Below are 27998 nucleotides of genomic sequence, written 5' to 3'. Positions count from 1 at the left end.
TTGCATTACGTCGCACAAAGAGCTTTAGAGACCAATTAGTGCATACGGATTTTGCAAAGAAGGTTTTTAATAGGGGACTACCAACGGGACATTTTAAATGTGGAAAGTGCAATACATGTGATTTAGTGATGTCACCACAACAATTCAGAGACTTAGGTTTGTTTTGGAGAGAGTTCTCTAATTGTAATAGCCAGAATGTGGTATATCTGTTAATCTGTATATGTGGTAAAATGTATGTAGGATGTACAGGACGTCCAATTAAAACAAGAATCCAAGAACTAGTTTATTTATCCATTTATTTATTTATTATTTATTTATATCCTTTATAGTCTACGTTTCTCACTGAGATTCAAGGCGGACTACACAGTATGAGATTAGTACAATCAGTAACAAGTACATTTCTATACAGTATCAAGGACATTTCCATAAACAATGCCATAGGGTAAATAGATACAAGTTTAAAAAGACATAGCATTAGCAAGAATCCAATACAAAGTAGAAGAAATACTGAAATAGAACATAATCAATTCTAGAACTGACATTATACAACATGGAGCACTGGTGGTACATAGGAGTACATATTTAAAGCAACAGATAATATGTAAGGCAACATAGTGGTGAAGCCTACAGTCCCTAACTCATTAGCGAAGCATCTCAGACCCCCATCCCTACAATACGGCCCTCCCATTTGAGTAAAAAGCCTTTTTGAATAATTCAGTTTTGCATCGTTTGTGGAAAGCCAGGAGAGTGGGGGATCTTCTGACCTCCTCAGGCAGATTGTTCCAGATGGTAGGGGCCACCACAGAGAAAGCCTCTGTATAAGATACTGTTGATTTCGCCTGTGTGTAGCCTGGCACCTGCGAGAGACCCTGTTCAGCTGAGCGAAGCTGCCATGGAGGAACATAGGGAGGGAGGCAGTCCCATAGGTATGCTGGACCAAAGCTGTGAAGAGCTTTGTATGTAATAATCAGTGCCTTGAACTGAGCATGGTAACTGATAGGTAGCCAATGGAGTGACTGTAGGATGGGAGTGATGTTCATGCTCCTGCTCACTCCTGATAACAGTTGAGCTGCAGCATTTTGCACTAATTGGAGCCTCCTAGTTAACATGGAAGTCTTTTGTACTCGGTCTTTACATCACATTCATTACCATTTCGCATCCCATGTTTTTCTGCTTTTTACACTTCCGAGCTAGTCATGTGATGCAGCTCTGGGCTAAGTTAGGCTTTCCCCAGGGTATCTGACTACAGACATATCACGACTTTTTTTTTGCCTCAGATGCTGACTTGTGCTTGGGCCGGTGAAAGTAAGTGTAAAATGTTTGCCTCTCCCCCCCCCCTTTTCCTTTCCTATCACAAGTTTATTGGTCAAAGCAGATTTAACCACACCCACCCTCATCAGCTCCCCTAACCCTTCTTTCACCATTGGGCAGCAACTGTTGCACCAAGCAGCAGCTCAGCTGTGCCCATTGCTCGCCTCCTCTGCCCCCTTCCCTTCTCATCTCCCCATCTGATTTTTTTTACTGCTTCTGAAGGGCAATATCGTTGAGGCATCAAGCACTTTAAAACAGAATTGTGGGCATTTTAACAGTCATGGAGATGGAAGCTTTCCCCAACACAAACCTAAGAAGATTTTTTTTAAAGCGTTCAGTTGGGACCTGGCTAAATGGAGTGGGTTCCCGCCCTTCCCCGTTTCCATCCTGCAGCCTTCCCTGCGTAGAACCAGCTTTCTTCTATTGCTCTTCTCTGGTTGCAGAGAACAGTAAAAAAAAGCGGGGGGGGGGGAGAGAAAGAAGATCATTCCGTGAATAGTAGGCAGTGGGGGGGGGGGTGAAAGGATTAGTGTTAATCTCAGTGCAGCTGCTCTTGTGCTGACTTCTAAGTAAAAAAGACTCAAACTTTCAACAGTTAGGTTTTGAAATGGCAGCACAGAGAGAGTGGAGATTCTTAGTCTTACCACGCATGCTCAAACTAAAAAAAAAATGACATGTATTCAGTAGCCCACAAAGCTCGCAGTAGAACAAGTGAATATAAAATGCAGCAAAGAATGTGAGACCGAATCAGGACCAGAGAGTGTAAAAGGAGGCAGTTCCAAGCCAGTGAGAAGGCTATAGGGCTGACTGCTCAGATCATTAGCTTTTACATGTGAGTGAGGTTCTTAGATGGGAAACCTATATATCGTGCATTACAATAGTCAAGCCTTGATGTTACCATAGCATGGATACAGGCGGCCAGGTCAGCCGTGTCGAGATAAGAAGCCATCTTCCAGGCTAGAGTGAGGTTGTAGAAAGCATTTTTTGCCGCTGTCTTAACTTGTTTTTCTAGTAGTAGTGCTGGATCCAGTATAACTCCTAGGCTCTTAACTGAGTCTGCAAGGGTCAGACAAACTCCATCAAAAGTGGGGAGTACAATATCCTTCAATATCTCTGCCTTCCTAATAAGCATCACTTTAGTCTTGTCTGTGTTCAATTTACATTTGTTGTTTTTCAACCATTTCAGGTCCTGTCAGGCAGCGATCTAAGATTTCTACTGCATCCAGGATAGCGAGATATATGTCATCTGCATATTGATGACATCCAATTCCATAGCTGCAAATGAGTTCTCCTAAAGGTTTTACATAGATGTTGAATAACATGGGAGATAAGATTGCACCCTGTGGAACCCAGCAAGATAGTTCCCATTCTGGAGATAGCTGATCTCCGACAGCAACCCTTTGAGTCCATTCCATGAAGAATGATTTAAACCAGTCCAGGGCACATCCTTTGATGCCCACTTCTGTTTCTAAATGCCTCAACAAGATGGCATGGTCTACTGTATCAAAGGCTGAAGATAGATCCAGGAGAAGCAATAAGGAAGTATGGCCTTTGTCTATATTCAGATGGAGATCATCCACTAATGCTACTAGTGCTGTCTCTGTCCCATGGCCTGGTCTGAATCCTGACTGGAAATGGTCCAGAGCACTAGAGTTATCCAAGAAGTTCTGAAGTTGGTGAGCTACTGCTCTCTCAATCACTTGCCTAGAAAGGGCAGATTAGAGACTGGGTGATAATTGGCCACATCATTTTTGTCTAGGGATGGTTTTTTTTAAGTAGCAGACAGGTAACCACCTATTTTTGCTGCCAGGGAAAGCTGCCCTGAGTTAGCAATTGATTTACAATAGATTTCAGTGGTTCACTTATGCAGTCCTTACCTGATGTTAACAGCCAGAAAGTAAATGATGTATTCCATCCTTTAATGAGTGATAGAACTTAACTGCTAGGGAAGTGTTAAGAAACCCCCTTGGATTTATTATTTTTGGTTCATCAAAAATCAGGTATGCAGAAAAGGAGTGACCAAATATGCTGTCCCCTCCACTACCTTTGTGAGCTCAGTTAATTGATTTCTGTGTTTTTCTATGGGAGAAAATAGGCTACCAACAGAGAATGCTGCAAAGTAAGGTTGGAGGAGTAGAGTTGCCCTGTTGCTCTGTCTTTTTAAAACATATAACAGAAGGAATATGAGAGATCTAATGCCCTGAATTGGCAGAATGAGTAGGAAACCTATCACTAGACTGTTTGTGTGTATGTGTAAAGCATGGCTCTCTGTTTCTGTCTTCCCAGCATGGCCTTCATACCAGTGATTCCAAGTGATGTCTCTGCCCACTGCACAGAAGGAAGATTGCCTGTTATGCTAGAGGGACCTGGCAACCCTATTTGGTACCAATGTTAAGCTAGTGATGAATTTAACATGATTTTTAAAGATAGTAGTCCTCTTCAGATATTCATCCGGGTATTCACCTGGGAAGTAGTTTAGGATTGTGTCTGCTGGCTCAGCCTTTGTTCAGTTTAATATATGCAGGGAGCTCCTGAAGGCCTACAGATGTACAGAGCAGCATACATTCTTCTGCCCTCCTCCACTTGATGTTCACACTTGTGTCTTTCCTTCCTTTTCTTTTAGTTGTCAATATAGGCCTAATTTCTTGCTAAAAGCCCCAAGATACCTTTTAAAAGTTTTAAAGTTTTAAAACCCATTTTTATGGACACGGGGGAGAGGAAAGAAAATAAATTTCCCCTGATACTGTGCATGAACTCATATGCAGGGATTGATTTAGGTCTGACAGCTCAGCTTCCATTAACACACAGTGAGTTACGCTGTCAAAGGAGTAAGGCCCAGCACAAAACAGAAAACATTCTTTTTTTTTTCCTTTTTAACAATGTGCCCCCAGGAGTGGGGGCAGTAGGTTTGGGAAAACTATTGAACACGTTGGAGCTGAACAGCCCAGTGAACTCTGATTCTTGCAGTTGCCCTGTGCAAAGAGCGAGTCAAACAGTGGGTAACTGAGCATCCTTCAACAGTCAGGGCCTTTCCCCCATAGCCACCTACTCACCTGAGTGTTACCCAAATTAAACCCATGTCACAGCTGTCACATGAAGAGTGCCCCCTACTTGTGAAATACTAGAACACAAATTGTGGGAGAAAAGGGGATAATTTGAGCCTCTTGTGCACCCAGTTCCCAATCAAATGTACTACATCTCCCAGGGAACGAAAGAGGGAAGGGAGACAAATACTCAGCCAGAAAGTAACTTTATACTTTATTACTATTCTGAAGGTACAGAATAGAAAGCGGGGCAGCAGAATGGAAGTAATACAAGATGGTGAGAGAAACTATTCAGTGGCAACAGTACAGTAGTGTGGGGTGATGGATTGCCTACAGGGGCCAAACATTACAGGTTGGATAAACAGGGAAAGGTTTTTGGATAGAAACATGGGAATCCCTAGCTAAGTGAGGAATTATATAGGAAGGTTGGCTACTAGTAGGGCAGACCAGCTGTGGTGGAGCAGCCCCACTGACACATGAGCACTGTTCTTTCTTGCCCTCTGAAGCATATAGGAATTAACCAGTGACAGCCCAAGTCTCTGTCTGGCATATGCCACCCACTTGGTTCTTCCCAAGCCTCAGCAGGTCTTTCACTCCTCTCCCGGACCTACCTCCACCACTTGGCCTTTTTAGGAATTGCCCTTGGTGAAGGCCAAGACTCCCTGCTCCCTTGTGAAGGCTTGCTGATCCAGGCTCTGCCTCATGCTTGAGTCTCCTGCTGCCCCAGGACTACTTGTTGCATTTATTCACCAGAATGGGTTTAGCCATCTGCCAACAGACCACCCCCCTCCTCCTGGTATCCATTTCAAAATAGTGTGTTTGAATAGTGGAAGTCTATGTGATGCAGAGAACAGCTACTGGCATTAAAGAATTAAAAAGCATTTGTTTAAAAAAATGTCCGCACTCATACTTTCAAGCAAAGCAACAGATTGAGCAAGGGATCCCAAAAGAAACACGTAACACACAATTCTTCTGTCCCTTATTCCACACATGCCCACACTAAATCTTATCCTAAGGCAGGCTCTCTAACTGATTTAGATCTGCAGCCCTCCACATGTCCAATGGGCACCAACTACAAAGAGGTCAGGTATGCTCCTGCAGCCTCCAAAGAAAGTCAGCAAAAGAGACTTTTGTTTCTGTGCCTAGAGATTTATCCTCTCCTTTTGCCCACCCCCTGGGCAGGTAAAATGGGGCAGGTCAGAGAGATTTTTCCTGATGCCTACGGGAAGAATCTTCGCTGGCATTTTAGACTACCAAATCTCTGTCTCCCTCCCCCACCTGGATCAGATTTTAGCAGAAAGTCTTAACTGGCCACTCCTTTATCTGCAACCAGACAGGGCATATGTGACTAAAGCTCTTGACAGTTAAGAGGGAGGAAATACTTTTTTAAATCTACAGGTTTGAAGACTTTGGAACAGTCCAGACCCTTAAAATAAAACTCATTTCTCCACACCAACCATGAAAGAGGAATGGAGAATCTAAGAGGCAGGAGTGGGTAGAAATATGTGGAAGGTCAAATTTGGGAACAGAAGCAGAATGAGAGAAAGAAAAACATACACCTACATACTGATTTCATGTTCATATTTGTGGGAGTAGAGTCAGCTATGAAAATGGAGGGCATGATATTCCCTTCTTATGCAATTAGATTTACCTGGGTGCAAATAGAAGAAGCACTGTTCATGGCTGAATTTGGAGGACAATTGGGAACAGTGATAGGCCAAAATGCAGGATCTGGATGTCCCTTTAGGTTGCAATATTATAGGTAGATATGGGCACGAACAGGAAAAAAACACGAACAGGCTGTTCGGTGTTCGTTCCTGATGACGAACACGAACAGACGAATGGAACCGAACATGTCCAGTTAATGAACGTGTTCAGTGTTTGTCAGCGCCAGAGTGGTCCCTTTAGCACTTAGAGTGCCCATATTCACAGGGAATGTGCAGCAGGCTCTTCTCTAGCCATCACCCAAGTTTGGTCAAGATTGCAATATTATAGGTAGATATGGGCACGAACAGGCTGTTCGGTGTTCGTTCCCGATGACGAACACGAACAGACGAATGGAACCGAACATGTCCAGTTAATGAACGTGTTCAGTGTTTGTCAGCGCCAGAGTGGTCCCTTTAGCACTTAGAGTGCCCATATTCACAGGGAATGTGCAGCAGGCTCTTTTCTAGCCATCACCCAAGTTTGGTCAAGATTGCAGTATGGATCTCGGAGTTATACATTCCCAAATTCAATGCCCTCAGGAAACTCCCATTCAATACAAATGGAGCCACTCTCTCCAGTTCACTTTGGCCCCATGTGGTGGACCTGAAGGTGGGCTGCCTCCCCTCCCATGGGCGGGGGGCCTGGCTGCTGGCCGGTGGCATCCCCCATGTGCCTGCCTGCCAGGCCTACGGGCCGGAGGACACTTATCCGACCACGCAGCAAGGTGGTTGATGACTGCAGCTGCCGGGCCTGGCAGGCTCGTGGAGGTGGTGGCATGCTGCCTCCACTCTCAAGGGTGGGGGGTCTGGCTAGTCACTGGTGGCACCCCCATGTGCCCGCCCGCCAGGCCTCCAGGTGGGAAGACACTTATCCACTCACGCAGCAAGATGGTTGATGACTGCAGCTGCTGGGCCTGGTGGGCTCGTAGAGGTGGTGGCATGCTGCCTCCACTCTCAGGGGTGGGGGGTCTGGCCAGTCACCGGTGGCACCCCCATATGCCCGCCCACCAGGCCTCCAGGTGGGAAGACACTTATCTGCTTATGCAGCAAGGTGGTTGATGACTGTGACCGCCGGGCCTGGCGGGCTCAGGGAGGTGGTGGTGGGCCACCACCCCTCTTGGGGGTGGGGGGATCTGGCCACTCACCAGCAGCACCCCCCATGTGTCCACCCACCAGGCCTCCGGGTGGCAGACAATTATCTGCTCATGCAGTAAGGTGGGTGATGACTGTGGCCGCCAGGCCTGGTGGGCTTGAGGAGGTGGTGGTGGGCTGTCTCCCTTCTTGGGGGCAGGGGTTCTGGCTGCTGGCCAGTGGCACCCCCTATGTGCCTGCCCACCAGGCCTCCAGGTGGGTGGAAACTTATCCACTCATGTAGCAAGGTGGGTGACACCTGCGGCTGCCGGGCCTGGCAAGCTCAGGGAGGTGGTGGCAGGCCACCTCCCCTCTCAGGGGTGGGAGGTCTTGCCACTGGCTGGCAGCACCCCCCCATGTGCCCTCCCGCCAGGCCTCTGGGTGGGTGGACACTTATCCACTCATGCAGCAAGGTGGATCATGACTGCGGCCACCGGGCCTGGAGGGCTCGGGGAGGTGGTGGTGGGCTGCCTCCCTTCTTGGGGGCTGGGAGTCTGACCGCTGGCTGGCGGCACCCCCCATGTGCCTGCCCACCAGGCCTCTGGGTGGGCGGACACTTATCCACTCATGCAGCAAGGTGGATTATGACTGCGGCCCCTGGGCCTGGAGGGCTCGGAGAGGCGGTGGTGGGCTGCATCTCATCTTGGGGCAGGGGGTCTGGATGCTAGCTGGCAGCACCCCCATATGCCCACCCACCAGGCCTCTGGGTGGGAGGACACTTATCCACTCTTGCAGCAAGGTGGGTGAGGCCTGTGGCCACCGGGCCTGACAGGCTCGGGGAGGCAGTGGCGGGCCACCTCCCCTCTCAGGGGTGGGGGGTCTGGCTGCTGGCCAGTGGCACCCCCCATGTGCCTGTCTCCTGGAGGGTGCCTTCAGGAAGGTATAAAAGGTGGGTGATGTCATTGGCTACCACAGACCAAAATGACCCAGATACAATCTGCTAAGAAAATCCTCCAGCAAGACAAGTTGGTGTATGGGGAGGCCTCATGCACACAAACACACAACATGGAGGGTCAGACACCGATGTACATTCACCAGATGGGGTACTTCACGGCATCGGGCTGATTGTGTTATCTGCTCCTCACGTGGTGTAGAGTCCGGACAAAGCACACCAGCTGGACATGCATGGAGCGTTGGATGCCCCTACACTGTCGAAGCAGAGGCTGGCTCCGAGATGACCCACCATCCTGCCTTCATGGAAAGGATGTGAGTCATGGCGGGACCGAGTCCCCCTGGTCAGAGGGGAGAGCCAGTACAATGGGCAGGAGGCACTGTGTCGCACAACCATATGCACAACAGCAGCTGAGCTGGCCCTGTTCCTCAGGTGGAACCAGGAGAAAAAAACCATGTTCCTGCATTCACGGAAAGGATGGGATGGATGGGACAGATAAGAGAAGTCCCCTAAGGGTCGGTGTGGTTTCACAGAGGGAGAGGGAGAAACAGGGACCATGAAATTGTCAAGGGGGAAAGGGGGACAGGATAGGGAATACCCCGAATCAGCGGTTGCTGGCATCACCCACCTCCCTGCTGTCATGGAAAGGAGGGGACGGGGTGGTGCAAGTGGTTGGGAAGGGACTCGTGGCAGTACCTGAAAGGGAGAGGAGGAAAGAGGGAACACGAAGTGGTCAGGGGGAGGGGGAACAAGGGGATCCGGCCATGGCAATGAGCCGTACCTGGAAGATCCTGCGAGAGGGATTGGAAGAACCTGAATCAGCAGCTGCTGGCATCAACTACCTCCCTGCCATCACGGAAAGGAGGGGACGGGGCAGTGCAAGTGGTTGGGAAGGGACTCATGGCAGTACCTGAGAGGGAGAGTTATGGACCGGGAACTGGAAAGCTCCCAAGCGAGAGGTAGTTGGGAGGGGTTGGAGGGGTCCCAGAGAGGGAGATGAAGAAATAGGGCAGCGGCGGCAGCTGCCATCGCCCACCTTCCTGCCATTGCAGAAAGGATGGGAGTTGTGGGACACCTTCTACCCGGCTCAAAGGGATCCAGCCAGTCCTGTTGACAGGGGAGCCACCATGCTGTGCAACTGTGCTGTATCCCTATATGGTACAATCAGCTGTGCCATTGCAGTTGAGCTGTCCCTCATGACCAAGGAGGCAGCAGTAACATGATAGTCCCTCATGAAGCGGTGGCTGACATGACCCGCCATCCTGCCTTCGTGGAAAGAAGGGGATGGGCAGGACAGGAGAGGTCATTCGTAAGGGTCAGAGTGGTTCTACAGAGGGAGAGGGAGAAAAAGGGACCAGCAGCCCCGAGAAATGAGGGGGGGGGGGGCAAGAGCAGTTCCATGCCACTCCGAGACACCTCACCTGTGCAAGCAGTATGGGCACTACTCATAACAGTTTGGGCAGCACCGCCAGACACCAACCACCTTCCTGCCTTCGCAGAAAGCATGGAATGGACTGGACAGCAGAGGTCTCCAAAGGGTTTGTAGGAGAAATGGGGACCGTGTGAGTGATGATGAAATGTGCAGACATTTCCTGCCTTCACGGAAAGGATGGGAGCAAAAGGACAGGAGAGGTCGCTAGGACCATTTAGAGCGGAAGCAGCTCTGAGAACTGAGTGGGGCTGGTGCAGTTACCCACCACTCAGACACCTAACCTGAGCAGGCACTACTCACTACTGAGAGCCTTTCCTGCTTTTGCGGAAAGGACAGAAGTTGAGGGACCCATTCCCCCTTGCTCAGAGGGCACAGCAGTTGCAATGGATCGGGGCACCGTGCGGCTCAAATACATGTGCAACAGCTCCTGAGGTGTTACAGAGGTGGCCAAAGGAGGCTGCTGCCAGCATCACCCACTTTCCTGCCTTTGCAGAAAGGAGGTGTCATGATGATCTGGCTGTGCCAGGAAGGCCTAGCAAGGCCTCAGAAGCCTGTTAGCAGTGGGAGTAGGCCTGCCTAAACCTGACCCCAATGTGCCAGCCCTCATTCGAGATACCTGCTGGACTCGATGGGCAACGGTGTGCGGCAACGGCATGGAGAACCAAGGGGCAAGATGTTTTAGTAGCCTGAGGAAGCCCACACACTCCACGATGGATAGAGGCAAGCCATGTAGGGCAATCGTCTCTGCCAAGACGCCGAAGGCCTGCCTCCTGAGCCCTCAACCTCACCGTTCTAAGCTGCGTGGTCCCAGACCCCAAGGGAACAACCTCAGTGAGCGCGACCTACCTGAGCATTCCAGTCCCACCAGCGTCACCCTCAGGGCAAGGATTCTGACTCGGGGTGGATTCCAGTGACCCACTGATCCCTGCTCAGAAGAGCTGGTCGCCCCCTTTCTCCCCCCAATGGATGTTTTGCTGGGAGAGACCACAGGCTTGGGTGGTGCATCTTCAGGTGCCTAGTCAGGGCTGTCGATGACAGGTGCTTCAGGTTTTTGCCCCTGTGCACCAGGACATCACAGGCACAGCACAGCACCACACGGGGGTCATTAGGAGGGGCCCGAAAGTGCCTCCATATGGAGGCATTGAAACGGGGACCACCAATTGTCCCAGGGGAAGGAGGACAAATAGTTACAGGCTGTGCTGCGGAGCTGGCCATGGACAATGGAGTGAGGGGTGGGCTGCTGGCAGGGACTCCACCAAGAGTTTGGGATGGGGGCAGGATTGATGTTTCATAAAACACAAACCATTCCTCCAGGGATCCCTCACCCACCCCCTCCTCAAAATGTTGAGAGAGATCCTCCTCCCCCAGCGGAAAGACTTCTTTGCGGAAAGACTCCACAGCCTCCACAGGTGAATATGGGAGAGTGGGAGTACTCTCTGCTGCCCCTGAGCAACACCTATTACTACTTGCAATGAGGAAACCAGGAGGACTGCCTTCGCACTTCCCCCCACGACCACCCGTGGCGGCCACCACAACATGAAGACCCATTGTGCCACCAAACTAGAATTAAGGAGGACAGAAAAGGAGAGAACACTGTGAGCCCTCAGGCGAGGTGCCACAGAGCTTGGCCTCAGAACCTGGCAGCAGCCCTGGAACAAGAGGCTGAGGCTACAGACCTAGCCCAGCACGCCCACAAGGCATGCTGGGCATGATATTAATAATAATCACGCGTGCTGGGCGTGATATTAATAATAGTAATAGTCAGGGTGAGCCCTCAGCCAAGGTGCCCACTGAGCTTGGCCCCAGGGCCTGGCAGCAGCCCAGGAACCAGAGAGGGTAGCTCCCTGCCACCACACATAGAAAAAAGCCCAGCTCCAATGCACTCTCTCTCTCTCCCAAAAGGCTATCAACAGCTCTGTCCCACTCCACTGCTTGCTGAAAGTGAAAGCCAGAATTGGGAACGCAGTGCCCTTTAATAAGCAGAGGTCTCATTGAGAAACACAGGAGGTCTGTGGTTGGCAGTCAGAACTGCCTAACAGGGTTTGCAGGGATGAGATTGGAGTTCCCATGGCCACAGAACACCCCCCTCCTTCCTCCCTCCCCCTGGTGTCTGCTCCCAAGTTACCAATTGTAACCAATTTTCAGCTCCACACTTGGAAGGAAGACCTGCCCATCAAGCTAAGTTGGGCTTTGATTGGGGTGTCCAGGGAGACAGAGGGAGTGCAGACAGAGTTCAGGCAGTCCCTTCCTCCGTTGCCGAGGCAATTGATTGACGGCGCCTGAGTGTCTGGCTTCCCAAACGGCGGCCGAGCGCAATGAACGAGGCTGGCGACAATCACCTGTTCAGCTGGAGTGGCGCCTCACAAACGGCCCATTTGCGAGGAGCCGAATGCCCTGTTCTTGGGGTTTTTTCCATTCGTAATGCTGTTCGTGCCCATGTCTAATTATGGGTACAACAATAGGAATGAAGACCCTGAGCTGGTACAAGTTTAGGATTCAAGGATCTGAGCTGTTATAGGATAGTTGGTTTGCATTGTAAACGGGTACCAGAAGAGCATATCATGGCGATGTACTGGGGATTGGGAGATGTGTCCAGTTGCAGATGATTGAACTAGCATGAGTGGCAGGTGTGATGTAGACCTCTTGACAATGGTCAAGTGACGGCCTTTCCTGGATTTTGTATTGAATTACCAGGGAACTTTGTATTGTCAGGAAGATTTGGAGAACTTAACCTGAGCCATTACTGACAGCCATGGATATGAGAAGGTCCTTGATGAATGTTTCCCTGGAATATTCAAGCAGTCAGGCCACTTCCTCTGGAGAAATACGTCTTAATCAGTTGACTATGCTTTGATATTAAAGTGGATGGATGATATTAAAGTGGATGCCTCTGATTTCGGAAGACCAGAGGATCTCACAGTGGAAAAAGACATGAGTTGGTGGGGGGTGGCTATTGGGTAACATCTGAAGATATGGAACATGGAACAGAACCTCAGATAGATGACCTTAATACTCAGACAGACTCATGTTGGAGTAAGCAGTCTTTTGAATATTTTGGTTCCCTATTATTTAGGACTTTCAAGTTGAGATCCAACACCTGGAACTGGATTTAGGAATGAACAACAAAATGGTGAAGAACTTAAGCACTGTTGAAATATGGTGCTTAAAATCTATACCAGAGCAAGTGTGGTATAGTGGTTAGAGTGTTGGACTAGGATCCAGGAGACCCAGGTTTGGATCCATGGAATCTTGCTGGGTGACCACATGCAATATCAGTAGATGAAAAGCTGAATAATTCAGGCAGGTGTTTCTTTGGAAGATGGATAATCTGAAGTAGTCTGATCTCATGAAGTACTTGTTATGATCAAGAATGGGCATCTAGTTGTGTAGCAACAGAATGAAACATTGCTTGGTTCTTTTGTCTCTGTTTTACTATGGGTTTAAATAATATTATAACCAGCCTTGAATCATGTTTAGAGAAAGGAAGGCTAACTGAAAATTATCCAGGCAACTACAACAAGACCATGCCCTCCAACTTACCTGTCTTACTGCTGGGAAGTGATGCAGTGGTGCCAGCAGCAGCTTAGAAGAGGGAATGTTCTTGCTGCCTCCCTTCATTCTTCTTTCCCTCTCCCTCCCCTCAAGTGTACCCCCAAGTGATTTGTGCATATAGTGTCTGTGGTACCTATTGCATTCGAAGAAATACAGTTCTCAGAAGTGTTAGCTTAAAGCTTGAGAGCTATTTTGGTGTAGTGGTTAAGAGCACAGGACTCTAATCTGGAGAACTGGGTTTGATTCCCCACTTTTCCACTTGAAGTCAGCTGGGTGACCTTGGGTCAGTCACAGCTTCTAGGAGCTCTTTCAGCCCCACCCACCTCACAGGGTGATTGTTGTTGTGGGGATAACACACGTTGTAAACCGCTCTGAGTGACTATTAAGTCATCCTGAAGGGTGGTATACAAATCGAATGTTATTATTATTCAGTAATATTCTTTCCTCCTCCTCTTCATCTATGCTACCTGAAATATTCTCAACGTAGCACAAGATTTAAATGCATGCATATGTTGAGAAATATCTGTCATATGAATTCCTCCTTCTTTAATCTCGAACAGGGATCCCCAGTGTGCTGTTCATGGTGTTTTTGGGTGCCACGGTACCTGCTGACACCTTTTCTGGCACCCACTAAGTATTTTTAGAAAGTGTTTTGGAGCAAGTAGGGGACTTGCTGATTGGCTAAGCAGATTCAAATAACATTGTTTCAGTAGCAGTAGGGATCCCAGGTGTGAAGATGCAAAATTCTATGCTGTAGAAACTCCTTTCTTGCACTCCCCAGGTTTTGCAATTTTTGGTAAATGGAAGCTACAGTGTAGTGCTCCTTTCCCTGCTATCTACCTCTTTTAGCCCCTACAGTGATGGGTGACCAGTTTGGTTGGTCTGCTCTAGTTAATGTCTAGCATTCAGAGATGACTCACTTGGGAGACATGATTGCTCATTGCTGTTTTTACTACAGTGACAAAAGCAATTGGCATCATGACTAGAATACAGCTGGACAAGAACTTCGGATAATTCTGACTGCTTGCAGGTTACAGCCCATTAGGCCTACGTTATGGTTGTGATAGTGGCAAGAAAAATTTAATTCACCACTATTACATAAATTGTCCATTACAGCTTTTCTGACCATTTATAAGGGATCCCAGGGACACCTACTGCAACTAATTTTCTAAGCACTTTATGAATGGAAAAAAATGTGCTCTGACTTGGACTCCACATTGGAATCAAGAATAATTATTAACATGGAAGAAAATGGCATAAGAGATGAAATGTAGTATGAGCCCATATTAGAATATAAATCATTTTCAAGTCATGGAAGGCCACAGCTACAAACTCACCTGCAGCTGGTTTGCAGCCTGCAAGGGGAGGAGGACCACAGGAAAAGGCTGCCACTATTGTGCAGACCTGGCAGCTCACTTCTGGGTGGAGTGGGCAAACATGGGTTCCTTCCAGTTTGCCGGCAGAAGGCGAGGTCGTAGAGCCAGCCAGACCCAACACTCGGCTTCTCAGCCAGCTTCCCTCCCATCCCATCCTTGTTCTAGATACCTTTGGGGGTTGATTGGCTCTAGGTAGTGAACCTCTACTTTACGCTCACTAGTCTATCTCTGTCACAACTTGGGAAAGGCGGTTTTGGCATTTGGCACAGATCCTTTTAAGCAGAAACAGGACCACGAGCTCAGTTTCCCTATACTTGCGGATCCTCTGAAATGATCTTGAGGGGTGAGGCATTGCAGGGACAAGCCCAAGCAGGGGCTCTCAGGGCATGCTCACTCCCAGGTGGCAGAGAATGCATGCAGAGGCCTGCACCCAGGTGGAATCCCAAAGCCTGTCATCCCATGGTACCCACCTTCCGCAAGTGAAGTGAAGGGGTGAGGGGATCATCAACTGCAGGCAGGTTGGTTGATGCTTGGATCCGCACCCTATGCATTGCACGGCTTCTTAAGCTGTAGCCAATAAAGTTGTGGCCTTTTAAAAACCCAGAAAGTCATCTGTGTCTTCTATTGCCTTGCCTTCACCCCTCCTCCCTCCTTGATGCTGGAACTGCAAACACAGAACACCTATTCTGTTTTTCTTTTATCTACGGTTTTGAGATGGAAAATCCAATGGACCCTTTCTCTCCCACTTGGAATAAAAATATAGTAATATAGTGAAAAGAAACCAACAATATGATGCCTTCTATTACTGCCACATGGGCTTACTGCATCACTCATTCTAATGGTTCATTAACTTTGTATATTATTTATTTATTTATTTAAAATATTTATAAATCTACCATTCTTCCAATCACTGGTCCTCAAGGCAGATAAGGAAGTTAAAACACACAATATTAATTGAAACAAACAAACAACATTATTTAACATTAAAAAGACTCCAAAGCCCTTGTGAAGAGTTCAGTATTGCAGCCCCTCAGAATGTCATCTGGGTGTGAGCCTTCTTCTGCTATTTGGGGAGGTTGTTCCATAAAACAGGCAGCTATTGAGAATAGATTGTAGCTGACTGGACCCAAATAGGGAAAATTTCAATCTGAAGATGTTGCTGTGCTGAACAAAGTTGCTACATGGGCTCATATCAGGAGAGACAGTAAATTCAAACCATGATATCTTTGAACTACTTAACTAAAGTTCTGCAGAGACACAGTGCTCCTTGAAATGAGCTGGATTAATATCAGTAGGCAGAGCAGCCTGGAGCTTGTGGTATGATGACAGGTTTAAATAATGTATTCAAAGGGAATGACAACATCAGGAAAAATAGGGCCTGAGCTACATGATACAGCTTAACATGGTCCTGGCTTGATGATATGTCTGGCAAGAATACTTGCCATGAGCGTTGATTTCTGAAAGTGATAATATGCATCTTGTGAGGTAAAGAATGTTTTAAAACACTTTTAAATCACAATGTGTTTTTCCTTTCTCTTAGAGTTCTGGAAGCTTCATATCCCACAACTAATTGCTAGCTATCTAAAGCAAGTTATAGAAGCCATTATATTGAAGGAGACCCACAGATGGCTAGATCGCCTCCATTTTTTTAGGCAATCGTTTTAGGCACTCTGTAGCCAAAAAATACTAAAAGCCTTGTTCGCAATAGCCCGATGCAAACATTCTGATTATGAAATCATTATGGAACTCGTGAGGTGGATTTCTGAGGTGAGAAGCTAACAACTTAACACACCTAATGCACAAGATGATGTTTTTAAATGAACAAATGTGTCACTTAAAATCAGAAAACTTCCCATAGTCAGTGTATCTTGTAGACAAGACCTAAGAAGTCGCAGAATGGCTCAGGCCTTTTCTACATCCTATGTCTATGCCTGTACACTATTTTAACTGTTTTATTTGCACCAGTACATAAAAAGCAAAGCTCTCTGCCTTCTGTTTTCTTTCCTATTCCTAGGCTTACTGATCCTGCAGTAAGGAACATGGTAGGACCTTAACACAGAAATGCAGCTGATTTGCTTTTATTCCCCAGTAAACAGAAAGGGACAACCGAGAAGCTGTTCTTTCCAGTCCTAAATGTGCTTCCCTGTCTCAGGTGCAACCACACTCCTGGCCTCCATCCATAAGCTCCAGAGACTAGCAAATCAAGATGCCTGTGCAAAAAGGGGAATTCTACACTGTCCTTTGGTTTGACCAATTCCCTAACTGCATAGTTAAGCCCATCCTGTCCCAACAAATCTGTTTGCTCTGTGACATTAGAGGGCAACATGAGGAGATTCCTTCCTGAGCCCCTGCCTCTTCTTAGCCATGGAGAAAGGCATCCTCCCAGTGCTCTGATGATTCCTTCAGAGATCTGCCGAGAGAAAGAGCAAAGGCATCTCCTTGGTAAATATTGCAGTGGCTGGCTCTTCCATGCCCCCTCCTCCTGATTTTTCCCACGCAACACTGACCCTTTCACACGGATCTTCCTCCTCCTTCCCACTGGGACTTAACTAATTGAGACTTACCGCAATATATCTGCAAAGGCAGTGAGCAGGGGCTTGCAGTGGTACTGAACACCATGTTTGGCACAGAGGGATTTCACCAGGGGAGCCACCTTCCAATAATTATGCCGAGGCATCGTTGGGAAAAGGCTACAGTGAGAGAGGAAAGGATGGGTTGAAGTTGATATTACAGTGTGTTGAAAGAGCCACAAGTATCTTATCCCTGCTTAAGATCTCAAATCCTCTTATCAATATTATTGCTATTGATGACTATATTTATGCTGCCAAATTTTATTCAAGTAATTTATTATTATATTTTTAATACTGTTGTGATCTGCTCTGAGCCCGGTCCTGGGAGAATGGAATAGAAATTTAATTAATTAAATAAAAAAACTTAACATGGGTGTCATTCTTTATTTACATGGGAAGTCTCTCCTAAACACATTCAGGGAACTGCCTTATTCCATATCAACACTTTCTCTCTGTTTCTTATCATATATCTAATAGCCAAGTGGTCCCCATATGTAGATCCTTAAATCTACAGATGGGTCCACTTGGCTGTAAATCAAATGTTTGTGCAAACAGAGGGGGGCACCCCAGGTTTCCAGAAAAATCTGAAAATCTGCAGAAATTACATTGGGGGGGGGTTATTCCCCGACAACAAAAGATTTCTGCACGTGCATACTTGCAACTTCTTCAGTCTTTCAAGTTTCCCCCCTGCTGCCTGCCAGCTGATAGTTTAAAGGGACCTGCTGCTTGCAAAGCAGGAAAGGGCCCTTTAAGTTGTTAAATGACTTTCCCCTGCTGCTGCTAAGCGGCCGGAAAGGGGTATTTAAACCCCACAAACCACGAACTGGGTCGTAACAGGCCCCAGTTCTGTGCCAGTTCGTGGTTTTTGGTCCGTTAAAATCCACGAACCACAAAACTCATGGTTCGGGGTTTTTTTTGTCCTTGCCCATGTCTACCCAGAACTCCTCAGTTAAAGTGGTAATACAGGAAGGCTTTGTTATTGATGGTAGTTTAACAGAATGGTCAGCACCATGAAGGTTGTTGTGAGTTTTAAAAAATGAACTTTTTTCTTAAACAAAAGTAGAATTTATTTATAAGTACATAAGCATGATGATTGCAGGGTCCTTGATAAGCTTATTGATTTCAGAATAGTTCTTAAGCTTGGTGGTAAAAAAGTTATATATTTACAGACCTGTCACAAAGACTTATTTTCCAACACAGATCTTCAATAACAGACTAAACTCTCATCCATACAGACACAGATTCACTCAGGCCTTTCCATACAGCTTGCCTGACCTAGATAGACTGATCTCTCTCTCTCTCTCTCTCAGATATACACAACTTGACCCAGGCACACACACAGTTTACCTGACTTGGACAGAATTATTTCTTTGAGACGCAAAGACTGACTGCCAACCTTTCCTTCAGCTCTCTGACTAAAAACTGTAGTTGACTCTGCTCCCAAGATACAGCCACCATCCAGTCAGAGGGCCTTCCACTCATCCATCCAGCCCACCCCACCCCCTTTTTCCTCACAGGCATGCATTTAAACTCACAGCAACAAATACTAGAAACCCCACATTAGCAAGCAGAAATCAAACACACAAACTTAATTACTTGCAAAACATTACAATCAGGCTTTTTCTCTTTCTCTTCTTCCCTCCAACATATCTTTACAATCTTCCTCTTTTTATTGTTATGAAGCAACTACCCTAAGGGGTTTGATCATCACCCTGAGAGCAAAAAGACAAACAGGGAAGGGCAGTAAAAGCTGGCACTAACGGGGGGAGCCATTGTGGCTCCCTGCGATTCTCCACACCAGCAGACCTCATGGGCCCACCACATGTACTTACTGATGCTCAATCTGGAAGTTCAAGTGCCCTGTATACCAGTTGTTGAACAGCGATTGGTCCACGTTGCATGTTGCTGCAAGCTAAAAGAAAAAGAAAAACTATCTGATTTTCATTCACTACTGTCAATATAATATATTTTATATCAACAGTTTCAAAACTTAGTTGCCTTGCTAAACACAGTTCCATGTTCTTCTGCATTATGTCTCTTAGATCATAAATAATGTTTTTAAATTGGAAATGCCTTAAGTGCTTTGGCAGAAAGGTAGTATATAAATGCAGTTAATTAAGTAATTGTCCATATCTTTATAGACTACTTTAGTGTGTGTGATTCCGTCCTCCTCCACAAGATTGGAAGTGCACTGTGTCTCTACAGTCTGTACGATGCTGTTTTGTTAACCTGCTGTGGTTCCATGCCCATGTGTATGAAGTGGTGGTTGTAAGACCAGCATGGGTGATCACATTTGAGGAGTAGTCTAGCCATTAGGATTATTGCAAAGTGCTCCATCCTTGAAGACAGAGAAGAAGCTCCATTTGGTTCAAAATGAGGGAGCCTGCCATGACATTCAGGAAACCACTATGAAGACTACATTCTCCTGGTGCTGGGCTTTGTATGCACCCTGAGGACTAATTCCTTAGGGCACATTGAGACACAGCATCTCAGACATAAAAGAAAAGGTGTCTGAGGCTCTGCAGGTGGGGGGGGGGAGACAGAGATTATCTGGGCCACCTTTTGGCAGTCTTGCTAGCTAACCAGCTGCTGAAACTTCACTTGCCAGGGTGCCTGCAATGTGAGAAGCAGAAGGAGCAAAGTAAGTGTGAGCAGGTGGGAGAGAAGACAAGGGGAAAGAGGAAGGAGAAGGGAACAATGTAGTCAGGGAAGCCATTGAACTATTTTGATGGTTTATTCCCAAACTGCATCGATTTATTTGCAACCCTCCTCATCCTATTTTGTGCCATTAGTAGTGGGTCAGGGGTTTTTTTTGCAGCTTCCCCCCAGGTTTTCTGGGAGCACTCTCCCCACCCCGACACTTTTAAAAAGTTGTTTTCTAGTTGGTGCTTTCCCCTGTGCATAATCTTTATGCAGGCTTTTAGTGTTCAGCCTTCTTCTGCCCCGCTCCCACCCCCTGCCAGCCCAGTTCTCTGTGATTGGCTACTTTCATCTACCCATCCACTCACTATTTCCTCCAGTTTGGTGCAGAGGTTAAGAGCACGGGACTCTAATCTGGAGAGCCGGGTTTGATTCCCCACTCCTCCACGAAGCCAGCTGGGTGACCTTGGGCGAGTCACAGTTCTCTGGAGCTCTCTCAGCCCCACCCACCTCACAGGGTGATTGTTGTGGGGTAATAATAACACTTTGTAAACTGCTCTGAGTGGGCATTAAGTTGCCCTGAAGGACAGTATATAAATCGAATGTTGTTGTTGTTGTTGTTGTTGTTATTATTATTATTATTTCTGTCCCTCCCCCTTCCCTCTTCCCCTCATATTTTTTCTTTTTCTTTTCTAAATCCAGTGTTGGATTGATGCACCGATGATTCCTTATAGCTTACATTGCAGGGGATGGAATATTGTAGGGGATGGAATATTGTATAGGGGGAAGAGCCCAAATCAGCCAACCAGATAAACAAAGAGGGGGCCAAGAGGGAGAAATTCCAGGAATAGCTACTCCTTCCGCATTCCAGCGATGCTTCAATTTAGCATGTGCAAAAAGAAAAAAAAATTAAGGGTTGGCATTGTGATGTCACCAGTGACGCCATTGGTGACAATAGCACCAGTGCTCTTCAATTCCAATTTATTTGAATATGGAGCAGAATAAATAAAGTGACACCACACCACCATTACATGGAAGAGGTACAGAAGGAATGTGGCCAAGCCAATTGCATTGATTTTTGGCTTGATTTCTTGAAAAATGAAGAGTACGTCTGGAGCACAGAAGGAGCTTCAGCTCTGACTACTAGACTTCTTGCAGGAACCTAGATTCAATGGTCAGTTGTTGTGTTTGTAATTGATTATATCTACCATTGGCCAATATTGTACTTTTCTTCTTGTCCTTTAACCCCACCCCCAGGAACCTGATGGTTAACAGGTAGCCTAGAAATGGTGGTGGTGGCCCTAGAAATACCTTACAAACATATAATAAATAACTACTGCTGACAAAAAAATGTGTAAAATAATGAATGAAATGAAAACAAATGTTTTTGAAAATTATTTTATAAAATGAACACCTTTAGTATGTCTCTTTGTGTAATTAGCTGCACAGTCCTCTAGATCAGTGTTTAGCAACCTATGGGTCAGGACCCCAAAGTGAGTCATGATGTCAATGAAAGTGGGTTACAGGCTGGCTTTCTCAAATGGCTACTCTTGCCCTTTGCATTGCTGTCTTTCCTCTTTCTCCTTGCCAACTTTTTCTATTCTTGCCTCCCCTTCCCTTTGTGACAATAGTGAGCAGGGGAGGGGAAGCCATCCTGCAACTAGTAACATTACAGTAGTAGCTGGAAGAAGAAAAGAAAAGGCTGGAGAGTGGGCAGGGGTTGTTCAGCATGCCCTGGAAAAATCAGAAGAGGAGACAATGAGTTATGTGCATGTGTAGGCTCTGTCTTGGTGCTCCTCCTTCAAGGGAAGTCTTGTGCATGCTCTGCCACCTGGATGCTCTTTTAACATCTAGACTTGACTATTGTAATGCACTATACAAAGGTCTCCCATCTAAGTTAACTAGGAGACTCCAATTGGTGCAAAACACTGTGGCACACCTGGTATCAGGAGTGAACAGGAGCATGAACATCACCCCCATTCTGCAGTTACTCCATTGACTATCAGTTACTGTGCTCAGTTCAAGATATTGATTATAACATACAAAGCTCTTCATGGCCTTGGTCCAGCATACCTACAGGACTGCCTCTTTCCTTATGTTCCTCCACAGCAACTTCACTCAGCTGAACGGGGTCTCCTGCAGGTGCCAGGCTACACACAGGCAAAATCAACAGCAGCCTATACAGAGGCTCTCTCTGTGGTGGCCCCTACCATCTGGAACAATCTGCCTGAGAAGGTCAGGAGAGCCCCCACTCTCCTAGCTTTCCACAAACAATGCAAATTATTCAAAAAGAGTTATTTTATGACTGAATTGTATGTCGATTTATGATTTTAATGTTATTTTTAATGTAAATTTTAATGTTGTTGTTATCTGCACTAAGCCCGTGTGTGGGTAGAGCGGACTACAAGTTAAATAAATCAAATCAAATCACTCAAATCCTAACAGCTACAGTCCTTCCAATAGCTGTGATCATGATTGCTAGCCTGCAGCATGGACAGCCCAGTTCATGCTCATCTTTCTTCTCATAGTTATATATCTATACACACAACTACATGACAAATGTCATTTAATGATGTGCCCATATCCATTTTGAAAGAAGGTTATCTGAGGAAATAAAGAAAATACTCTAGCTAAAATTTCTCACCTGGGCAGAGACCCAGTCTAGATTCTTGTCATAATCAATGTTCATTGGAATGTGATTCATCTGTGAGACCCAAAGAAACCAGTTGCTTTCTAGGAACCTGTGGAGACAGAATTTTAACAATCATCACTAGAGAAGACACTTTCAAAATGAAACTGCCTATTAAAACAGTCATATTGCCTTTACCTTTCCGAACTAGGGCACATTAATAATTTATGGAACAGTTCCATCAAATCTACGACCACCAGTTTCAGATAATCTGTCTTACAGAAATCTTTAATTTGATTTTTTTTTAAAAAAACACTCTATTTAGGGCAAACAACTTTTGCCGCATGAACAGCAAAACAAATTATCAATTAAAAGTTAGTCAAATAAACCAATCTATTTAAAAACTAATGAGCCAACCAAACAACACATGAAGTTAACCCACAACAGCTAATAATTTGTTATCTTTACCTGTCCCTGCACTATGTTTTTTTATGTTTTTAATGGCACTGTAAAAATCACATGTCTATCAGGAATGGATAACACAAGTGTCATAACTAAAAACTGGTTTAGAAAAGTCCTCTTTTTTCCACATTTGAAAATGTCACTTCTAGTTGCCAGAACATTTCATACTCAAGCTGAGGGGTATTCACTAATTTCTAATTAATATGATACAGGATGGTTCTTTTCATAACAACTGGAAGTTACACCTCTAGAACATGTCCATTCTAGTGCTGTGATCTGGAGAGTTTGCTTTCTCAGTTTTGGCTACAGGAATGTAATTATAAAAGCACTTGACCTGTCAGTGTCTGGACAGATTCTGGAGGTAATAAAGCATGGAGTCTGCTTCCTAATAGGCCAACGAGACTTCCTGAGACTTGATTCTGTATGTTTAAATAGTTACTACTTTTTTCATTTTATTTACTGGTTTATACCTGAGCTCTGTATGGGTTGGTCTCTCTGCTTTCTTTTCACTTAATTAAATTTATCATAGATGTTTGAGTGGAGACTGTCGTTAACTACAAAGTGTACTGCAACGTAACCCTTGAATGCTATGTCAGGCAGAAATCTTAAAGATAACGGCATCCTTCCTCTGAAATCTGTAACACTGTCAAGCAAAATGTCTATATCCGACATAGGCAAAAAGAGCGTGTATTTATTGATTTGATTTGATTTATACCCCGCCCTCCTCACAAATGGGCTCAGGGCAGCTAACAACATTCATAAAATGCATTTAAAATCACAAAACCATAAAATCAGTAATAATCTTTAAAAAGTCATTAAAATAGTCCAGGCACAGGCTATTTAAACAAATATTTGGGAGTCCGTATATGGGCATAACAGATGGGCATAACAGATGGCCGAGGGCAGCCCCAGAAAAAGTGACAGTATTAGATGGAAGGAGGACACCCACTGGCACTCAGACAAAGGTCCAGTGGAACATCTCCATTTTACAGGCCCTGCGGAACTGTAACAGGTCCCGCAGGGCTCAGATCTCCAGTGGGAGAGCATTCCACCAGGCTGGGGCCAGGGCAGAAAAAGCCCTGGCCCTGGTTGAGGCCAGATGGATGTCCTTTGGGCCAGGGACCATCAGGAGTTGCTTGTCTGCAGAGCGCAACACCCTGCAGGGGATGTAATGGAACAGGCGGTAAGTAAACTAGCTCTTATTCTGATGAAGATCCCATTGCATGGATGTGCAGACATCCAGCAGATATACCAGTGATTACTCATTGTTAAAGCAGGGATAGACAGAAAATTGTTATATGGTTGACTTATCGAAGCGTTTCAAAACAGGTCAGGGCTACTATATTTAGAGAGCAAACCTAAGCAGATCTGCTCAGAATTTTACTGAGGTCTATTCAGTCATCTGTCCTGGCATATTCCCAGGAGAGAAGATTGCATTGCTAATTGCTATTTGGAAGCAGCTGGATCCAAAAACCAGTTTAAAGCAATTAAAGTTTAGAGCTGTATAGCAGCAAAAATCAGAATAAAGTTTTGAAAAATGAATATTACCTGGACAGCCAGTAGAATGCCATGAAGCTCTTAAATCCCATTAAAGGAACATACATGAGACAGACACGGATATTGTAGATCACAATGAAAGCAAGCTCCTGCCAAAAAAAGTAGTGTTAAGGTGGGGCGGGGGAGGGAAGATGGAAATTATAGCAATTTTCTTTCTCAGTCAGTACAAACTTTTTTGGTGCAACTACAAAGACTACCAAACCCATATTGCAATTTGAGGTAGAGCAATCTATGCATGCATGGAAAATTTCTTAGGATTGTTATCATGCTATAATGAACAACCGAGATGGCATAAAGGGGACCATTTGCAGTTCAGCTGGGACAAGCTTTAATCTAATGGGTTGATGGATTTTCTTCAGAAATCTATTTTCCACTTCAAAATAACAGGAATTCCTAGCAGAATTCCTCAGGGAGGGGCATCTATAACTAATGCTGAGGTCACTCTTTTTCTTTAGTAAAAATACTGAGGCCAGCTGTTCAATTACTTAAGTATTAGCCTCCATCATTTTTATTACATTTATATCCCACTTTTCTTCCATCATGGATCTCAGTTTAGTATACATAGGGTTTCCACAAGAGTGCTATATATACATTACAATGAACCATCTATGTACAGTGCACACATGATTTTTGTTTGCATGCATGCTGAGTAATTCTTATGTTACATTCAATGCTTATACGGCTGATTGCATTATTGAAACCTCAAAACCCACATTTATCCAGGGACTGGTCCTTATTTTCTGTTTAAACTGAACAAATCTTGGCAAAGTTTCAACAAATCTTGAAAAAAAGATTTCAAGTGACAGAATGAATTGAAAGTACATCTGTTTTATGTATGCTTCCATTTCCTTTTGAAGTCACAGATCTATAGATGGGCACGAAATGGGAAAAAACGAAACGAGCATTTCGTGTTTCGTCACATTCCACAAATCACAAATCTCAAACTTTCATGAAATTGTCCCATTTCGCAAAACAACTCGTTCGTTTTGTGGTTCATCAGAACTCAGGGCACTTCAATGGTCTCCTTCATACTCAGAGATGCCAAACTCACAGGGAGACTTCAGCAGGCTCTCCTCCACCCACCCTCACCAGCAAGAACAAATAAGAATATAAGCTTTAAATAAGAATATAAGCAAAGAAAATTAAAGGAAAAAAGGTAGGCCTCAATCAAGCTAGGCCCCAGAGCCAGTAACAATTAAGGGAAAAGACCCTCCTCCAAAGGGAATTTTTTTTTAGAAATTCTTCGATAGTACATTAATAAATATTTTTGTATATATTTTAAAATATTTCTTGTTATGTAAAGTGCAAAGTTCTGAAATGTGCAATGTAATAATCAATGAACAGGAATACCTATAAATATAATAATGTAACCTTATATGAGAAGACTATGTAACAATCCTTCCTATATCACATACAATCAATGTTACAATATTACAATAAGTTACAATGAAATATATAATCCACAAGTCCAATTGGTAAAAAAAAGTGTCCTCAAAGTTAATCTTGCAGGTAAGTATTCTTCAGTATCTTCTTAGTAATTTATATTCCTTCTCTTTACAGGTACAGTCACCATGTGTCAACCAGATGTCCCCACTGGAATGATATTACTAGTCCAGAATGTAAAAATCCTGTTGCAGGCTCATCATTCCATAATTGAGGACTTGCATTCTTCAGACTCTTATCACCAACTTGGCTAGCTTTCAGACGGAACACGACCATAAAGGGCGTGCTTTGCAAAGCTCATAAAAAATAAAAGTGCAATTAAAGTGTCAGAACCATTTAAAGAGCTAGAGCTTCCTTTAAATGGTTCTGACACTTTAATTGCACTTTACATAACAAGAAATATTTTTTAAAATATACAAAAAATTGTATTAATGTACTATTGAAGAACTCTTAGAGTACTAATGTACTATTAGTACTCTTAAAATTCTCTTTGTAGGAGGGTCTTTCCCCTTAATTGTTACCAAAGGAGCCCTCACATTGTTAGGGTTTTTTTTTGTTTTTTTCTCAGGCAATGCCCTGAGACTGGGGTAGGGTGGGGTGGAGGAAAGAAGGCACCCTCACCCAACGAGCTTCCCAGCAAGGCCAAGAGCTGAAAATAAAAAAGAGGCTTTTCAGTCTCTTTTAAAGCAGCAGCAAATCCAGCGAAAAGCTCCCAATCCCACTCTTTCACTCCAAATCCCAGCAACAGGTCCTCCCTCTCTCTCTGTCTACTGGAACTGAAAAGCACAAGGCAGAGAGCTCTGCCTTATATAAGAAATGCTCACATAGAGTAGAACAGGAGGCCTCTAGTTGGCAGACAGACCTGCCTAACAGGGTTTGGAGGGATAAGATTGGTGTTCCTATGGCTACAGAAGGCCCATCTCCTCAGTGGCCCAATTCATCACAAAATTTGATTCATATTTTGATTTGTGCCCATGTCTACAAAGATCCCTGACATCCTATGTTGCCACTAAAGACAAATAGTTGAAGTGCTCTGCCATTTAAGACTCATAGATCCAATAAAATTCATTCTGTCTTAAGGAAAAAATCACTCACAGTTTTAATCATGTAATAATGACATCATTTAATACTGTTTCTCTCTTGAATTCATATTGTTTGTCTACTTTATTAGCACAGCTTCCCTGAATTAAAGAATTAAAAAGGAACTCTATGAGAAGTAATGCTTGTGTTCTGCCAGTAGGTGATGGTACAGTGATGTCTATATTTATTAATCCAAACATCAAAAGAAGTAGCATTATAGAAATTTTATGACTAAAGGTTTGGGGAGGGGGGAATGTATCTCTTAATTTTTGTGCACAGATAGGAAAACTGTTTTACCTCTTCGGTTTTACCTGTTTGGCAAATTTTACATTTTCATTTGTTTTGTTTAAAAATCTTTAATGTCATTTCTATGTTATATATTATTTTTATATTATATTTGTATCATTTATATACCATGTATGCCCTGACATGGATAGCCCAGGCAAGCCCAATCTCATCAGATCTTGGAAGCTAAGCAGGGTCGGCCTTGGTTAGTAAATGGATGAGAGATCTCCAAAGAAGATCAAGGCTGTAGAGGCAGCCCATGAATCACTTGCCATGAAAACCCCACCAGGGGTCACTGTAAGTCAGCTATGACTTGATGGCACTCTCCAACACCAAATATACCATTTATATGGAACTGACATGAAAAAATGTGTCAGTTTTAACAGCAACATTTCTCTCAAATTTCATTAATAAGAAAAGGAAAATGGCAATTAACTAATTGTGTAAACTTATCCAAGTACAGAATGATAGTGATAGTAAAACTTTGGAGTGCCCCCTCTGGAGATTTATCTGTCTCCCAGAATTGTTGTCTTCTACCAGTGGGTGGAGACATTTTTCTCTGTTTAGTATACCCCCAATAACTGTTATTGGCCTCCTCCCAGGTTTTTGGTGTTATGTCTGTTTACATCTTTTTATTGAAGTATTGTGTACACATTCTGTATTTTAAATGTTTTTAATATTTTAATGTTTGATGTTCTCCACCTTAGAGACCCTATTTGGGTAGAGGGGAGGGCATAGAAATGTTTTAAATAAAATAATAGATTTTTTTTTAATCTGGACTTTTGGGAAGTTTCAGCTGCTATAGAATGTGCCAGCCACAAATTCAGAATTCTGGGAGCACAATATGTACCTGTTGCATTCAGGGTCATATTAAGAATTTGTCTTCTC

General features: G+C 44.8%; 1 protein-coding gene across 1 annotated transcript in view; it reads right to left on the bottom strand.

The window, feature by feature from the left end:
* Positions 1-16704: 16704 nt before the first annotated feature.
* The window catches only part of LOC129324175 (acyl-CoA (8-3)-desaturase-like), a 34731-nt gene continuing 23437 nt past the window's right edge, over positions 16705-27998 (bottom strand). Inside the window, exons 8-12 of the mRNA XM_054971233.1 lie at positions 24294-24391; positions 22299-22395; positions 18847-18926; positions 17009-17134; positions 16705-16854 (exon numbers count right to left, since the gene is read on the bottom strand). Of these exons, the coding sequence (XP_054827208.1) occupies positions 16803-16854; positions 17009-17134; positions 18847-18926; positions 22299-22395; positions 24294-24391 (453 nt within the window). The 3' untranslated portion in view covers positions 16705-16802. The remainder of the gene's footprint in view (positions 16855-17008; positions 17135-18846; positions 18927-22298; positions 22396-24293; positions 24392-27998) is intronic.

Source organism: Eublepharis macularius, chromosome 2, assembly GCF_028583425.1.
Source record: "Eublepharis macularius isolate TG4126 chromosome 2, MPM_Emac_v1.0, whole genome shotgun sequence".
In the NCBI taxonomy this organism is placed as follows: Eukaryota; Metazoa; Chordata; class Lepidosauria; order Squamata; family Eublepharidae; genus Eublepharis; species Eublepharis macularius.
This window is presented reverse-complemented; position numbering and strand designations above follow the sequence as displayed.